The sequence below is a fragment of the Ramularia collo-cygni genome (genome assembly GCF_900074925.1).
Source record: "Ramularia collo-cygni strain URUG2 genome assembly, contig: RCC_scaffold01, whole genome shotgun sequence".
NCBI lineage: Eukaryota > Fungi > Ascomycota > Dothideomycetes > Mycosphaerellales > Mycosphaerellaceae > Ramularia > Ramularia collo-cygni.
Window position 1 is genome coordinate 3,303,377 of NW_019716255.1, and position 17,941 is coordinate 3,321,317.

Consider the following 17,941-nt stretch of genomic DNA (forward strand, 5'->3'; position numbering starts at 1 on the left):
GCTTGGCGGCGATCTCCTCGTGCATGTAGGTCACATCATTGCGCATTCGACTTCTTGGTGTTGTGACAGCAAGCAATCCAATCGACGCTGACACGAGAATCGCAGGGATGTGTCAATGTTTTTTCTTCCATTCGAAAGCTGAAGTCAAGGAATGCAGTCRACTGATCATCAGACCTGAGTGCCAAGACGAACGGTTCCATTCCTTGAAGGTTCAACCCCTGTGTCGAGAAGGCTATTTTGATCGACAAGTATGCCGGTACGGAGTCAGCCTCGAGACTTGCAAAGTTCTTTTTACATAAAACTACGGTGAGGTCGGCTCGCCCATATTTGTGGAAGCTTTTGGATCCTTCCAGATCACGGATACATATAGTCAGCAAACCTTCCACCTATTCCTAGCTTCCATCTACYAGCCAAATCGACAAACTTCCACAGCAAAAGCTTGAAAACATGCAGTTCACATTCTTCATGCTCGCCACGATGGCTGCAGGCGTTTTGTCCGCACCTTCTCCCAACGTAAGGACGAACATAAAGCTCAATTCTGAGCACATGCGCTAACATTGTACAGCACAAGAGGGAATGCAGCCCCTCGCCAGCGGACGACACGGATCCGCAAGCCCAATACAAAGCCCAGTGCGAAGGAAAGGCATTCCCTGCCATTTACCCTCCCACAGAGGCAGAAATGGAATGTATGAAGCTTCAATACAAAGCCCAATGCGAAAATGCAAACTTCATTGCCATCTTCCCGCCATCGGAAGCGCAGATGAAGTGTTTGAGACTGGAGTACCAGACACAGTGTGAAGGTAAAGCTTTCACGAAGATCTTTCCGCCTTCGCCAGAACAGCAGAGATGCGAGACGGTGAAGGAGCTTATCGGATGATGGTGCTGGAAACGGTATGGTACGAACTGCTCACGGCCGAGAGGATAGGATTAGGGCCAGTCTTTACCGTTGTATGGTGGCGTGGATTCAATTCGTCGATGTTTAGGTTGCAGAACGTTACGATTCTTTCTTCAGTTCAGCACTTCTCTCTCGTGTTCTGTTCGAAGCGGAGTCTCAGTCACCAATATAATGGATGCTTGTGCTTTCCAACTCCTTCGTTGGCAAATGCTCGACCCATGGCAGAGAGAAATACATGTATCTGATAAAGCTTCGGTACGAGAAGCGTCCCAAAACACATGCTTCTGGTCGAAGCAACAGGCGGGCTTCAGATTCCGTTCTTCGGCCATTCGCCTACGGCTGTGTTCGTGCTCTGTTCACGGAGCATCGGTGGATGAAATCAACTTTCCAGGCCGACCGGTCCAGGCGTCTAGCTATGGACGATCGCGTTGACTTTTCTGCGTCCGCTATCGTCTCGAGYTCGTGCTTCTGCTTCTTGACCGATGTCTCCTTTTCTTCCCTCCCATCTCCAGTTTCCGCAGGCGCTCGACCTCCCTATCGCTAGCTCCTCCATTCAGGACTCTGTGTGAATACATCATGGGCTTCAGACCGCCAGGATATCTGCCTTTGCGGACCTTTTGCCTTAATTAATTTTTTTCAATTTGGATATGAACAGAAATCCTCACCTTTCTTCGCCGATGGAAGTAAGTACAGCTGATCCAGAATCCATGTATGTGGCTTGGTATGACCGCGAGGAGAAACCAAAGACAGTTGACCATGAAGTCCGCACCAAAGCCGCATAGAATAGCCACGGCCAGTGGCGGGAAGAGGATGTTCAGTATCGTCACCGCGATTCGGTAGCTGATGTCTCCCATCGTGATGACCTTGGAGATCAGGTTTGGTCTGGGTCCCGTCGTGCTGATTGTTGCCTCACAGGTGATGGGCAAGGCCTGCTCTGCCCGGGATAGAGGCGGCCATGTTATTCTCGTGAGCAGAACACGCCATGCACAACGAAAACGAGAGTTTCCATGGAACTGGGATGTTTTCAAGCTTGAAGCGAGCGATGAGCGCATAATTGCTCCGACTAAACCTACTACGACTTATGACACGCTCGCACAGTCCCACGACCAAATTGGGACGCTTGTGCCTCTTCTTTCAGACCACCAACATTGACTTCACTTCAAACAACTACATTCGCAATCACAATCAACATCGCGAAATGCCTACCACCACGGAACCACCAGAAGGCATCCACCACTACGAATACGCCAGCGACCTCCCCGAAGCCAACACAAAATACTGGCATCAACGCTACAACATCTTCTCCAAATATGACGAGGGAATTTGGCTCACAGACGATGCCTGGTTCGGCGTAACTCCAGAACCAATCGCAAAGTGCGTAGACAATCATCGCCATTCCCATCCCTTGAATTTCCTCTTATCCTAACTACCCTCTTCCAGCAAAATCGCAGAGCATGTAGCCACAGCACCAGCATCCAAGACAATCCTCATAGACGCCTTTGCGGGCGCAGGTGGGAATGTCATTGCTTTCGCCCTCTCCGGTCGCTGGAAACAAATCTTTGCCGTAGAAAAGGATCCCAAAACTCTTGCGTGTGCGAAGCATAATGCGGAAGTTTATGGAGTGGCGAAGAAGATTTTCTGGACCCAGGGGGATGTTTTTGAGGCGTTGAAGATTCGACTCAAGGCTGCGGCCAAGAATGCTGTGGTGTTTGCGAGTCCGCCTTGGGGAGGTGAGTGGAACCAATATCCGAAAAACTTGGGAGATGGGTGAGTTTGTGCTGATGATGATTGATGGGTTTGTAGGTCCGAGCTATACTGACTGGGATGTGTTTGACCTCTCGTACATGGAGCCTTACAATATGCAACATTTGTATGAGGCATATTCCAAGGTGACGGATGACTTTGTGCTCTATCTTCCACGGACTTCGGACGTACGACAACTGGTCAAGTTTGACAAGAAAGGCGAGGAGAATGGAGAAAAGCTAAAGGTCATTCACTATTGCATGCACGGGTCAAGCAAGGCCTTGTGTGTCTTCTACGGGTCCTTTCAGTTGGGCTGAAAGTTTTCCGACGAAGATGATGATTGAAGCATACGATTTACGGACTGGGCAAGGAATCCTAGTCTTCAGCGATTGCCGCCATGGTGAAACTTCGCCTGAACGACCGCCTCAACAGAGCATCTGAGCTCTCCCATCGTGGCAGCAATCACCGGCACCGAGACCGCAAGATCGGACATCACTCATGCGGGGAAGATATAACCTTGCAAATGGGTATTAAGTTGTGAAAGTCGTTAATTCATAACTCTGCCGGCTCGTCGAAGCCGCACAAAGACCTCCCAATCCCATACCACTTCGAAATCCTCATTCATGGCCTCACGCAACTGCAGACAATGGCACCCGATGCCACGCATTGCCCAACAAGCCCCGGAAATTCCAAGTCGCATCAAACGTCTGCGGCTGGCAGTTGTAAGAGCAATCCACTGCCTTGACCACAAACTCGACCTCCTCCTGATTCTTGGGAAGCTGTTCCTTCTCCCAATCAATACTCCACAAAGTCCACGCCCATCTCCTCGTTCCTTTCGCGTCATCTTTCTTCAGACAAGCTTGCTTCCAAGTCTTGCCTCCGTCTGCAGAGACGTCTACTCGGACGATTTTCCGCCCGCCGCCTGAGTAAGCGAATCCGGAAACGGATGTTGGTGTTGAAAGGTTGCCGCTCCGAGCAATCTTGGTGATGGCGGATTGTACAGGCATTTCTTGGATCGATTGTGCTTGCTCCCAATCCTCGGGCTTCAGATCCGCGGCTCGGACATTCGGGCCAAAACATTTGTAGTCTCGATTGTGCCAATTGCTCTGACTTTCTTCATTGCTGATCCGGACTTTGCCAATCCACTTGACTGAACGAGTTGCCACACTTCCCGGTACAATGGCGCGCAACGGACCTCCGTGGTCCCGAKTCATTGGTTCGCCGTTCATTTTCCAGGCCAAAAGCACGTCCGATGTAGGGTTCAGGGCGGTTTGGATTGGGATCGATTGCTCGTAGGTGTCGCTAGGCGCGCAGAAATGAATGTGCTTGTCGGCGTCTTCATCGTTCGGACAAGGTGTGCATGCTCGGTTGACGTCGTAGCCGGAGTCGATGAGGATGTCGCGAAGTAAAACGCCCGTGAACTCTGCGGTGCCAATGGCGCCGACGTCCCATTGAAGGCCTGCGGTTTTGCCGTTGGCGGAGGTCTTACTCATAYGGCTTCGACGATTTCCGGCGCATTGGAGAGTTACAGTGATGGTATGTTGTTGAAACTTCTTCTTCAGGTCTTCAATGGAATATGACATTTCCTCGCCGTCGGACAGTTCAATGTTCAGCTTGTGGTCCTGTGCCTCGATGGTGGGTACCCAGAGATGATTGCGAACGAAGAATAGTCGGATGGGAGTGAGAAAGTCACCCAGGAGATTTCCCGGGGTCTCAGCATTGCAGGGCTTTGCTGTCTGGACGATCAAGCTGGCATCCCGTTCCGGGTCGTCTTTGAAGGGATCTTCGATACATATTGATGGACCGTCGAGAACCGACCAGTTGATCTTTCCACCATCATCCAAATCTCGCTCGTCAATCTCGCCGATGTGATAAGAGTCGAGGAGTTGACGAACTTCGGGTTTGTCGTGAATGGTGAAGAGTTTCCAGTATGGGTCGATGCTGCCACCGCATGCTCTGAGAATGACTTCGCCGCCGGGATGGCATGCAATGAATTCGGTGATGTCGTAGACTGAAGTTCCGCGGATGACCCATTTCCTCTCTGCTGACCGATCGTGGGTAACGACTTCGGAAAGGCGGAGACTTGAGCTGTCTATAATATCACTTGGTCAGCGTTTGTATTGGCACTGTTGCAATCGTCGTTTTCCTACCTCCAACGACTTTGATCGCATCATCATCATCATCGATGTCGATAACAAGCTGATCCGTCTGATCATGCACCCAACTCACGACTGGTGCAGCCAAAGCCGCAACGGCCGAGACTCCCAACAACAGTCCCAACACACCCTTTGCATCACTCTTCTGCGGTTGTCCTCGTCCAGCGTGCCAAGTACTACTCGTTCTCCTCACTCCATTCCAGTCAAATGCATATCCTCGACTCTTGGATCGAAATGTGTTGTTGATCTCCGACCCACTCTTTCTCGCACCCGTCGCACTCCTAATGACCTGACTCTTCGGCGACGACGACACCCACCTCACCAGCACATGATTTGAACTTCCTGTGAATAGCAGACTCCGTTTCGGGACTTTGAGGACGTTTGTAGTCCAGATAGAAGCCATACCGTCCTGTTTTGGTGATTTCTTCAATGTCGAGGGCCAACCAAAAGGCGAGCAGATGGCGTGATTGAAGCTAGGCAGAGGGCGCGAGCCGGTTTTGGGCCCGGGCCAAGAGAATTGCGGTGCGAGCCGGAAGGCCGACCAGCCGAAGATATCACCGGAGAAGAGATTCCAAGGTAGCGATGAGCCTGCAAACGTTGCTTACTGGTTGGATTGGATTGGAGAGCTGTCGAGGTTATTTACCTTGGCTATGATGGGCTGTGATAAGGCACACGGTCGTATCGCCGAAGGTAGCCGGAGGGGAAACGAGGTTTGCTGCTGCACGCCCTGCAAGATGAAGGAGCACGGGACCGATGCTCGATGGTACCTACCTTGCTGGCCACTCGTGACTACCTTCAGCTCGACAAACATTGACAGACCTGGACCCCTCTCGGCTGGTAGAGCAAGTAAAGTACTCCATCAAAGGCCGACATGATAAGAACGAGGAACACTACCCGTGGATTGCGCTCAAGTGACCATGTGTTGAGTGATATTGGTGCGGGCAATACTCCCCGCCATGGCGGTGTGGCATGTTTTCATCGAAACGCACCTTTTCGGAGACGCCAATACATCTTCGCGACTGTACAGACGGGGTAATTTTCGCCCTGAAGGCTTGATGGATTCCCTTCGCAACGAGGTCTTCGAACCAAGAGACTTGACATACAATGCTCGTCTTCGAGAAACTGTCAATTCTTCCCAAGACTCACACATAAATGCGACGCAGACTTCTATCTCCCAGGTTCATCTTCCCAGACTGCCAACTTCTCTTCCTAATACCATCATCCTTCTCTAAGGGAGGTTGTTCCGCGTAACGCTCCCTTCACACGTCGCTCCCTTCATTCCATTCAGCCCGCTTCCTGGTCCCGACTCCTTGACAGCTTCAATGACTACCTTCCAAGTTATCTCCTCAACAGTCAAGTAAGAACAGCGTCGAAAAGATGTGCACTGCAGCTGATTGGCTATGTTGAGAAGAGCATCGTAATCGCATGTTTTCGAACCTGAAGGAGCATTGTCCTACTTCATATTGAATCCGATTGAGTGAGAACAGATTGTAGAACTCGTCCACCATGGTGGAAGTGGATCCATGATGGCTTCAACGGAAGAGTCTTGTGACTTCCTCTGGTGGATCCAAGAGGATACATCAGGAGTGTCTGCCGAGCATTTGGTCGAGAACTCTTTCACACATCTCGACGAGTTCGAGGTATTTCTGACTTCATCTGTRGATCCTAGCTGACGACGTTCTTGGTGGGTTGATGGCCATTGTACAAACGATAAAATTGTGTTGGTGTGAAAGAAATTCCGCAATCAACTGGTCGGAGAAAATGGGCCGTGGAGTTTTTGGTGGAAGGGAGAAGGTCGCTTCACTCGACAATTCCATGTCAACAAACGTGATACTCCCGAAGAGAGTATACCAATTGGTATTACCGATAAGCTGTTTGATTCGCGTTGCGCTTGGAAGGTACCGCCCAATTTCGATCACACCGAAGCACTTTACTTGATTTTCTGCTACCCAAACCCTAACCCTAAGCGTGAAAGTGAAAGGTCAATCAATTGGAAGCTGGGTGAAGTCTCGGGTAAAGTGCGGCCCAATCGCGTCTCGTTTGATCGCGCCGACACTCGTCGGGTGCATTCTAGGTAACTTATTCATTCGGCTGATCTTTTGATCTGGCGAGCTTCACCCCAGCTGGAAATCTTGCGGATACTGCGCAACCTACCGAGGGAACAACATCGCCTTTGCAAAGATGCCGTCGACGCCCAACGCTCGCTCGATCCGCAGCAATGCGCCGTCGACGACGCCAGCCGGCGCACCTCCGACGTGGCTAACAGACCACACCACGACACCGGACGGCGCACCTCCGACGCGATCGCAGTTTAATTCCTCCTTCAATCCCCACCACGACACGTTCCGGCGCAGCAAAGGACCCAGCACTTTCCAACACAACAAACACGCCAGCTTCAGTGTGCCGGATGACGATGATGATGATGAAGATGAAGAGGGGTACGACGACGACGAGGAGGATGATGCAGCGTATGAAGAGGATGAAAGTGAGGTGGAAATGCCGTTTATGAACTCGCTGCYTGCCCCGGGGAGTAACCATCCGCGCGGACTGAAGCGCAGTCATGATGGACGAGTGCGAGAAACAACGGCCATGGCGGGCATTGCCCGAAGACTGACGAATAATGCTCCCCCGGCGGAGTTGCACGAAGTGGACCAGACCATCCTCCAAAGCCAGAGCATTGTCGCCGAGTTGGACGCCAAAGTCCGGCGATCACCCCGAGACGCGGATGAAATTCTCCTCGAAACGGCCGCTCAACTCACCAAACTGTGGGCCAGCAAGGCCGATGCATCCACACGACCAGGCGCCCTAGGTCCTCAATCGACAGATGCCTTCACCATTGCCAACTACATGGCAACTCTCTTGCTCCAACTCCACCACCCGCACACGGCCAATCCCCAGGCTACGACACGTACCACACGACCCTCTGCWCGACCCAACCACGGCACGACTGTCCCCAAGGGACTACTGGACTGGCTCAACAAGTATCATCTCCCCTTCCCCGACGACTTTGGAGCCATTCACGTTTATCATCCCGCACCTGCTGCTCACGAGTCTTTCTGGGATGTCATCTACGCGTCGGCGTTGAGAGGTAGGCTCGATCGAGTCGTGTCTCTACTGAGAGACGCAGGATGGGAGCACGCAGTCACGGCACTGGATGATGGATCGCACGACCCGGGTTATACGGGCCATCAACTCGCCAATACAGAGGAGGTGATTGGGATGTGCATTAGGACAATTGAAGGCTGCCCCGCCCACCAACACAACGACTGGGATGTCAAGGGTGTAGAGTGGAACATCTTCCGCCAGCGAACACGTGCAGCTCTGGACGATCTGGAAGCGTTCGCAGAAGGCGACAATTTGGATGCTTCCCTCGGAAATGCCTTTGAGCGGAGCGCACGAGGAAGTCATTTGAGTCTGTCTACTGCAAGTCGACGGGCTGAGAGCAGGGTTCCTTGGAGCATCTTTGAGAACCTCAAGCTGCTGTACGGACTATTGCTGGGATCGACCGATGAAATCCTGATGACGGCACAAGATTGGTTGGAAGCATCTCTCTATTTGACTGTCTGGTGGGACGGCTTGGGCAGCGAAGACCGTGGCGCTAGTCTCGGTCGGAGCGGAATGCGCAAGAGTACCGTTCAAAAGACACGCGAAGTCGACATTGCACCTCTTGCCGCCTATCGAAGAAGACTTGGAGACGCCTTGATGACTGTGACCGACAACCCGCAAGACAGCGTCTTTTCCGTCGATACCTTGGACCCTGTGCAAGTCGGGATCGCCTGTATCTTGGAAGACAGCGTTGGAAATGCAGTGAGGATGCTGCGCAAGTACAGCATGCCAATCGCCATCTCCGTCGTTGAAATCGCTGCCCTTGGTGATTGGTTACCTCTGACAAGACCTCGTGGTGGTCGCGGTGACTTGTTGGACCAAGGGTTCTCTAGAGAAGATCTCCTTGTGCTCTCGCATGGTCCCGTGGACACGAATCCAGATGACATTGATCGGGACGGCTTTCTCTGCGAGTATGCCGATTTGCTTGCAAGCAGACAGCAGGTTTGTTGTATCATCTTATTCTCATTCATGCAGTGCTGACGGCGTTTTAGATTGGCGAACACGAAGGCTGGGAGCTAGCAGTAGCAGTCCTGAATCGCCTTGATGAGTCCTCTTCTGCAAGTCCCAAGATCGCCGGCCTTCTGGATCGAATCCCTTTGGAGAGTTCTGACCGCGTTGACAAAGTACTTTCTGTCTGCGAGGATCTCGAACAAGTCGATCAACTCCGTGACATTGCCGAACGATACGCAGACTCTCTTGCCGAGGATACGGCTACGTACGGAGACGCCCTCATCTACTACGCCCGCGCACGCTCCGTTCAGAAACTAAAGGCCAACCTCAACCACCTCACAGGATTGTGCTTGCTGCATTCCACGTCCACCCCTCCCATGGGTGGCACCGATCACCAGCTGGAAGCTCTCATCAACAAAGATCGCGCAGCGTTGAGAAATCTCGCCGATGTTGACATGGAGGCTGCCACTCTTCTCTCCTCACAACTTAGTGGCTACGCTACGCTGAGGCAATTTTTTGACCTMCGAGATGGATCGAATACATCATCTCTCGCGCGAAGGCGGGCGGCGGCTACAGCTTTGTTCGCAGTCATCACCTCGGCTGCAGACTGCATTCCTGGTGGACTCTTCGATCCGGAAGCTGAGACCGCCATCCCTGCCGAGGGACTGCTGAACTTGTTTGGAGAGTGTCTGCCTTTGCTAGGAWGTGGCGAGAGGATCTTCACCGAGCAACAGACTTTCGCATTGCTGGGATTGCTTGAAGATTGGGAAGCTTGTCCGGGACGCATCCACGACGAAGCCGGTGGCCTGCTCAGCGCGAGCCTCGGTGCATATCGGGAGGAAGCGACTCTGGCAACGGGGCCACTTACGAGGCAAAAGAAGAAGGAGATTGGTGGAGATCTGGGGAGGAGTGTGGGCAGCAGTTGGGATGTGCTGAGCGCGGAGCTAGCCGAACAGGTCGTGGCGAAGGGCGAGGTGCACAGAGGGTGGGATTGGAGGAGGGGAGTTGTGGGTTTGAATGAGAGAGATAGTGGGGAGAAATTGGTGGTGGGTTTGGTCAGGGAGGGACTGGTCAGAGAAGTTGCAAGGGGATGGAGTGGGGGGCTGGGCTGGTAGAACCGTCTCCGCTGATACCGCTTGTCCCTACTTGGAAGTTCTGGATGGAGAGGCTTGACTATGGCGCCTCTCACGACTGGAAATACCTTGAAGACCTCGCGTCCTTACGATTCGCAAAGTTTGACTGTTGGCGAATACTTCTGTGTGTGGCCGCAAGCCACAACAGCTAGGAGCATGACAGAGGCATTGTGATAATTGGACATTGTAGTCAACGTCTGCGAATCCCAGGACTATCATGTCTATACCTAGACCGAAGGCTCAAGGGACGAGATACTGCATTATGATCTACTTTGTCTCAGCATACAGACTGCAGGGTGCGCTAACCATGATTCGAAAGCGTGAACGGCACGTCGAAGCGAATAATTTGGTCATTGGTCGGTCTGTGTCCTCTGAGACTACCGACCACCCAAACTCTCAAGAACGCCCCTGCATGCATACCATGCATACCTCATCCTCGCGGCGCCTTGCTTTCGGATATCTCCCTTCAATTCATTGCGAACGGTCCTCCATACCTATCGACATCTCCGTAAGCACCATTTCATCCAGAATTTTGACAGCGCTGGGTTCAAGTCGTCTTCTGAATGCCGGGAAGACTCAGACAAGTCGCGATTTCGTTCGGATGATCGACATGCTACCGATTTCTTGCAGTATTCTATTGAGTGGAGAGGAATGATGATTTGTAAAGCATGTTCGCCTTCACATCCTCTGAGCAGACATCATCGCGTGGCTTCAACAATACATTCCACTTTGCTCGATGTGAGCACATCGGGCTTCCAAGTTGCATCGTATCGTCTTCCAACCCGTCGCCTGGGAACGGCCTCTCCGCTCAAATAGGAGATGGCGGTATACACTCGCATTCTTCGAATACAGAATGTCTCACTTTCCATCACGCTGGAAGCGGGGCAGGGACCACATCTTGGTACATCTTTTAAACCACTCGGGCACACCTTGGACCGGGAACCTTGGCGCAGGTACTCCGACATGCGCGTCGCTCTGACCGGAAGCTGAAACCGGGTATTATACCTTCTCGCCTAGTAGGGACCTGCAATCCCTGAATGCAGACCGTAGCTAATAGTGGTGGCACATTGATCCCATCAAGTGCTTCTCCGGTGTATAGAGCGGGTAAGCATAGGAAACCTGCGTACTTTGATGGTGCTCCTCCCAATGAGCTCAATCACCGAACTGTAGATGATCTGGCTGTTGAGGTTCTGCTAACATAGACGACTGCAAAGACGACGCATCACTTCGGAAGGGTTGGAGTGTATCGTTGAAGCAGGTAGTTCCCCCCAACCCGGAAGAGGACCTCGCTCCGCATCGCAAATGGTGCATGTCGGAAGACGGGCGGTGAGGTGTTTGCAGGGTCACTCCCCTACGCACGATCGACCCTCTCGAGAAGGTGCAGGACGACCGCACAACTCTTCATACCAGGCTGCAGCTAGCATTGATGGTTCACGCAAGAAGATGCATGATCAGTATCCGCCAAAAGGTCTGGACTTGCTGATCGTCTGCGATGACGGGGAGGAACACAGCCTATAGTAGGCGGAACCACAAAAGGCAAACCGCCAAAAATTCCACCGGAACCACGGTCGCCTACTTGCCACTATTGCCTCCCCCGCAGTTTCGATACATATGTAGGTGCCCAATGCCTGAATCCGCAGCATTCGCCAAATGGTTGTATTCAATATGCGGGTCAATTTCTGGATATGCGCCACCGTCGCCGCAACATTCGCAGCGCAGGACGTTGCGGACAACGTCCAGATCGATGATCAGCTCACGATCAACTCCACTGCTGGACACGACCTACCAATCCCGCCGGCGTGTGCGGACTCATGCCGAGAGCAATTCCCCATCAACCTGACCACAGCATGTACGCATCACCAAGTCTTCACATCAGATGCCACCCGATGTGCGCAAAGGGAGTGTCCCAGGCTTCAGGATGTACTGGATTGGCAGACGTACTACGCAGCAAAATGCGAGTTGAAAGCACGCGATAAAGGGATCAGTGAAATCAGCTTAGCCTGGTCTCTTTTCGGAATAGCCACACTATCCGTCATTGGCAGGTTGATGGCTCGATTACCACGAATGGGCGGTCCTGGACTCTGGTGGGATGACTGGTTGGTTTTGGGCCTCTGGGTACTGTCCATTGAGATGGCGGTATGCTTGGTGTACCTCCGACGCAGCTGGTCAGGCAGAGATGCTTTCGGGATTGTGGATTCGGAAGATATCCAGAGAATGTTGATGTGGATATACGTAAGTGCAATGCATCCCAAGATGTCGTAACTGAACCCACGGCCTGTGGATTGACACCCATTCAGATCAGCGTACCATTCTATGTCATTGGAACTTACGGCACGAAAGTTGCTTGGGTGGCTCTGTATTTGAGAATGTATGTGTGTCCAAGGCTTTGCCTCGCAATACAAGCTGATCCATGACAGGTGGGAGTTCAACACGGCGTTCCGCAAAATGTGCTGGGCCACTATTGCAGCACTGGTAGCGTGCATGGTTGGATTCTCAGTTGGGGCGATAATCGTCTCCTGGCCATTACACTACTACCTCGGCGACACTGCGATCGTTCGGCTGTCATACAAAGGCATTCAGCTTCTGCCTGTGGTCTACAGCGTGGCGGGGATCAATATTGCACTGGACTTCTGGGTCCTTCTCCTACCCTTGCCCAAGCTGATGTCTTTAGCAGGAGTCTCCAAACAGAGGAAGACCGGGTAAGATTTGCCCAAGGAGATCTGAACAGCAAGTAGACTGACCAAATTTCCAGCATATGCGTTGTGTTTCTGCTCGGGTTTGTCGTCACAGCCATAAGCATTGTCCGGCTAAGATCCATCTTCCCTCTACACAACACCACCAACGTTACCTGGGACTATGGACATTTCGGAACCTGGAGTGAGATTGAGCTCCACCTGGGCATGATCTCCTGCAATCTGCCCGCCGTTGCCGGGCTGGTGAAACGCCTCAGATCTCGTAAAAGCCAAGCGTCACGGCATGTCGAAGCCGGCAACAACGTAGATTCCATCGGATCCTCACGTCGCACACCTCCCAATAAGWCTCCCACTCTCGATACCTGGCGTGAGAGCAGTGCAACTACCCTGGGCCAAAGATTGAGCGAGGACGAATATGACAAGACTGTCATCATGCTACCTGCACGAACCGTAGCACCTGGTTAATGCTTCGCGCACTTGATTGGTGTCACATTCTTGCATACAGCAATGCAATTCCAGGAAACGTGCATGCCTATCCTATTCTCGAGTCGAATAGCGCTCTCTCCACAGGCTGGTATCGGAAGGTCGAGAAAGCTTTCAACGATCTCTTGTCCCGATTCTTTCCCGGTCATTGTGCAAGCCGCAACCGATTAGGACGCGCTGATAGGCGCACAAAAGAAAGTAGAAGGCAAACTGGACTTCTCCTATCCAAAATGACCAATCCCGGGCGGAGCCCGTTGAAGAAGATTTCCTGGATGGGCGAGGCTCGAGAAGGTTGATGAAGTTTCAATTCTCCATGTGATGACTTCACTCGATGAGGGGAAAGCTCTTGGAATTTTTTGCGCAGCTCTCTGCGAGGTGTGCCAGAAGGCCAGGAAGTCGAGGTTGGGCTGTGGGTGTAGTGGCGGTATCACTTGGTGAGAGCAGATGTCCGTCAATGACGACTTGATCATGGTGAGATGTATTGAGGATGATACAACGGATTTCGGTAGCAGTTGGTAGTCAAAAGCCTTGTACCTGTATAATTGATTAATTACTTAAACGAATGGTTTACGACTTTAATACGATACTGTCTTTAACTAGTCCGGTCTTTAACTGGTCCGTATGCTGGTCCAATCAATTGACCTCACTAAGTTTAGATTAGTAAGGGGCGGCTTAATGCACAAATTGACACAACAACGATTCACGCTACATCAAATTTTGATGGAATCTCGTCTCCCGCACCGCCGCTAGATATTTCCGCTTCATGTCCACATGGGTGGAAGAAAAACATCACCAAACGCCTGGCATGTCTATGCTTCCGACTACCCTGACAATTGTCAGTTGGAGGACCAGACACTGCCTTTGCGAGCTCAGACGGCGAAGAATGAATGCCACGGCGCGTGCAATCCTTCCGGACCTCACATCCACCGCCCAGTAGGACATGCAAGCCCGAAACATGCCCAATTTCCACTTGGACGCAGACAGCATATTCCCGTGTCGCACCAGATGTCCCGTCCAATCTGGCTGACAAGCGATTGCCGCCCTGTGGAACGCGACGAGTGTCGACGCTCGCTTCTAAGCTGAAACGCTCGCTACGCTATATGAAGCTTGGCATTCATATACACCTTCGCGCCGAACTTCTCTCACTATGGAGCACGAAGCAGGAACATGTAGCACCATCTTCAACTCCGGTCTTATTGATGGTGGGTCTTCGGTTCGGACGGCCTTTGACGAAGGGGAAGCGCTTGCCATACTGCAGTCACTTCGGTATAAGAAGGCTCAGGTGTCACGCACTGCACACGCTCTTCACCTCCCCAATCCACCTTCTTCCTTCGTCCTGCTTGCTGTGCAGCATCATCTCTTGGTCTAGCACCATATTCCACTCTTTACAGGTATCCTGGTGATACTGTACATTCGTTTTCGTCACCTTGCACACAGCATAGCCTCCGCAACAAAAGCTTTTGCACTACCTCTCTATTCAAATCATGTCGCTCTTCCAGATTGCTGGCGTTCTTGGCGCCCTTACTGTCTCCGTTTCAGCTCACGGCCACGTCAGTGGAGTTGTGTCCAATGGTCAATGGTATGCTGGCACAACCCCTGAGTGGACTTATCAAGCCGAGAAGCCCAACACCGCCGGATGGTACGCAAACAACCAGGACAACGGCTACGTTGACCCCACTGTGTTTGCCGATGGCGATATTGTCTGTCACAAGGGCGCTACACCTGGTCTGGCCAGCATCCCAGTCACTGCCGGTGAGAGCATCGACATTCAATGGAACACCTGGCCAGATTCCCATCACGGTCCTGTTCTGGACTACCTTGCCCCTGTCGATGGAGACTTTGCCGACATTGACAAGACTGCCCTCCAATTCTTCAAGATCGACGAGGACGGATTGAAAGATGGTAGCACTACACCTGGCAGCTGGGCTTCTGATGATCTCATCGCCAACAACAACACTTGTATGTTCCCCTTTTCCCAAGATGATGAAAACATCTAACATGGCATCTATACAGGGTCCGTGACTATTCCAGCTTCCATTGCTCCAGGCAAATATGTCCTGCGTCATGAAATCATCTCACTCCACTCGGCCAACAATGCGAATGGTGCCCAGAACTACCCTCAATGCCTGAACATTGAGGTGACATCCGACGGCACTGACGTGCCTGCGGGTGAGCCAGCTACATCTTTCTACACGGCAGAGGACGCGGGCATCCTGATCAACATCTACAACGCACCTCTCGACTATACCTTCCCGGGACCCGCCCTCTACAGCGGCGCCGGTTCTTCGCCGTCTGATGATTCATCATCTGGCTCGCCAGCTGCCACGACTACCGCCACCGCACCTTATGCCAACAGCACATACTCTGCCACCGCAACTCTGACGTCCAGCTCCATCGAAGTCGCTCCGACCACCATCATTGACCCAGTGCAGACGACCAGCGCTCCAACTCCCACTACCGAGCCTTACACTCCACCGACTTACGAGACAACTACATCTGCAGCCTATGCTCCTGTCGCAACCGAATCTCCTTCCGAATACAGCTCTAAGCCAGAGAAGGATCTTCCCGAAGGCTTCGGCCTGGCTGATCTGCAGGAGTGGGTCGCGTACTTGCTCAACCAGGGTTGGACCACCAGCAGAAACCACGCCAGAAACTTTTACGCTTGAAAGTCTTTTGAGGACGGCGATTCAGAATGATGTATGATTGGGCTTGATGATATGGAGGGCTTCCCTTCTGATGTGCTTCTGGTTGGATCTTTGTTTGGAAGATGATGTATGACGGTTTAGATTCTTTGTACAGATGTAGATACGATTTGTACACATCACATTTTTGACGATATGATGAGCAGGTCTTTCAACATTGGATGAGCTATAACGTCACACTGACAAGCTTTATCAAGAGCATGGATGTTACTTCTTATAAATAGCACGTTCTTACAGAACAATGCATCGCCATACTGGACCTCGGCTGTGGTCGAACCTTCGCTGTTGCTAACGATAAAGATACGGCGCGTTTTTAAGAACAACTCTGTAACAATCCTTTTAGGCKATAGTGCGACGCTAGCATTATAGGGTATTAGAACCTCGGTAATTAAAGGTATATTCCGTATAATAAGTAATAAGTAGCGTGATTTAATATGCGCGTGCAATGTCCTCGCTTTCCTTCTTTAAAGTAATTTTATTTAAGTCTACGATACCTAAGTAATAATAGTAAGGATAAAGTAAAGGTATAATAGCATTACGCGGGTAGCTATATAACTCTTTATATAAGTAAGTAAGATCTCTAAAAGAGTAGTAGGATAAAGACCTACTACTCTTTTAGCAACTCTTATTAACACCTAAATACTAATATTAATACCTACTACTCCTACTACTATACTACCCCTTTACTACTTACTTATATTCTCCTCCCTCCTCTATATTACTCGTATAAAAGCCTAAGAAGGCGAAGAAGCCTAAGTTACTATACTTATAGCTAGATTATATCGATACTATAAAATACTAGAGGGCTAGAACTTTCCCTAAGAATCCGGATAATAATAGCGAATACGGATATTTTAAGTAGAACTTTATAAGAGTATAAGCTAGGAATTTAACACTTTAAGAGTAGCGCTAACCCGTATAATAGCTTAAGAAAATAGGATTCTCCCTTAACCGCGAGTAGAGAGAGATAATAGCTAAGCCTACTACTAAGTACGTCGAGATCTATAATAGCTTTACTAATAGGATCGATAATATCCGAGACCGTCCGAACTACGTTAACGCCTTTCTAGTTACGAGCCGGTCTATATAATCCTATTAGAGAATTATTAAAGTATAATAGCTAATAATATCGTAGTAGAATAATATTAACTAAGGAGAAGTGTTACGGAGATTATAAGAAGCGGAAGAACTATAATAGTAATATAATTAAAGGCCTAGGGCTATTTCTAGTATATTTCCTGCCCGTATAAAGGTGTTCGACGCTAACGAGAATAGCGCTATATAATCTAGCATAGATATTTAAACTTAGCCTATAGTAACTATATCTAGTAGGGAACTAAGAGTACCTACTAGTATAGCGATAGGATAGCTAGTAAGAGAGCCTATTAGGAGAGGCTAAAGGCGTATAATAGCAGACTAGAGAATATATACCGGCGACCTAAGCGCGGAATAACTACGAGTATAGCTACGGATAATTAGTTAAAGGGTCTACGTTTAGGAAAGAATAAGTAGTCTCGTAGGTCTTAAAGTAAGTCTTAGGGTCGGAAGGGATAAGGTATAGAGAATTAGTGCTCTTCTTTCTTCTATATAATCTCGATTTTAGCTATTACGAGTTCGTAATAGGAGCTTAGTATAATATTATAGTAATATTATAGTTCCTTCCTAAATAGGAAAGTTTCTACTCTTTTTATTAAATTATATATTCTATTATCTACTCTACTCGCGGACTATTATACTAGCTACTTTTGTTATTCCTAAGCTATTTAGTATATTACTTATATTTTAGATTCCCTACTTAAGTTCTAAGGTAGTAATCTTACCCTTTCGTACTTAGGCAGTAATCTTACCCTTTTCTACTCTTTTTATTAAATTATATATCGTATTACCTACTCTACTCTACTCGCGGACTATTATACTAGCTACTTTTATTATTCCTAAGCTATTCGGTATAATAGACCCCGATCTTATATATTTTTATATATTAGTATCTAAATATATATAAAGGAGAGGTACTAAAGAATAAGGCATAATAAAAGTAAAAGCGTAATAAGGCAGGTACGTAAGTAGCCTTCTAACTCTT

At 50.2% G+C, this 17,941-nt stretch overlaps 6 protein-coding genes; 5 read left to right on the forward strand and 1 right to left on the reverse strand.

The window, feature by feature from the left end:
- Nucleotides 1-447: 447 nt before the first annotated feature.
- RCC_01089 (uncharacterized protein) lies at nt 448-877 on the forward strand (the record flags this gene model as incomplete). XM_023766343.1 has 2 exons in its annotated part: nt 448-513; nt 566-877. 2 exons carry the CDS (start codon nt 448-450, stop codon nt 875-877), a joined length of 378 nt encoding a protein of 125 aa, XP_023622111.1.
- A 1,216-nt stretch (nt 878-2,093) lies between these two features.
- Nucleotides 2,094-2,955, forward strand: RCC_01090 (probable RNA methylase family protein; the record flags this gene model as incomplete). XM_023766344.1 has 3 exons in its annotated part: nt 2,094-2,269; nt 2,336-2,625; nt 2,699-2,955. 3 exons carry the CDS (start codon nt 2,094-2,096, stop codon nt 2,953-2,955), a joined length of 723 nt encoding a protein of 240 aa, XP_023622112.1.
- Nucleotides 2,956-3,267: 312 nt separating this feature from the next.
- Nucleotides 3,268-5,197, reverse strand: RCC_01091 (related to nitrate reductase; the record flags this gene model as incomplete). XM_023766345.1 has 2 exons in its annotated part: nt 3,268-4,730; nt 4,789-5,197. The coding sequence occupies 2 exons, from the start codon at nt 5,195-5,197 to the stop codon at nt 3,268-3,270; spliced, it is 1,872 nt and encodes a 623-aa protein (XP_023622113.1).
- A 1,778-nt stretch (nt 5,198-6,975) lies between these two features.
- RCC_01092 (uncharacterized protein) lies at nt 6,976-9,965 on the forward strand (the record flags this gene model as incomplete). XM_023766346.1 has 2 exons in its annotated part: nt 6,976-8,841; nt 8,892-9,965. 2 exons carry the CDS (start codon nt 6,976-6,978, stop codon nt 9,963-9,965), a joined length of 2,940 nt encoding a protein of 979 aa, XP_023622114.1.
- Nucleotides 9,966-11,648: 1,683 nt separating this feature from the next.
- RCC_01093 (uncharacterized protein) lies at nt 11,649-13,141 on the forward strand (the record flags this gene model as incomplete). XM_023766347.1 has 4 exons in its annotated part: nt 11,649-12,215; nt 12,281-12,351; nt 12,401-12,682; nt 12,736-13,141. The coding sequence occupies 4 exons, from the start codon at nt 11,649-11,651 to the stop codon at nt 13,139-13,141; spliced, it is 1,326 nt and encodes a 441-aa protein (XP_023622115.1).
- Nucleotides 13,142-14,643: 1,502 nt separating this feature from the next.
- On the forward strand, nt 14,644-15,825 carry RCC_01094 (related to endoglucanase IV precursor; the record flags this gene model as incomplete). XM_023766348.1 has 2 exons in its annotated part: nt 14,644-15,118; nt 15,173-15,825. The coding sequence occupies 2 exons, from the start codon at nt 14,644-14,646 to the stop codon at nt 15,823-15,825; spliced, it is 1,128 nt and encodes a 375-aa protein (XP_023622116.1).
- Between the last annotated feature and the right edge of the window lie 2,116 nt (nt 15,826-17,941).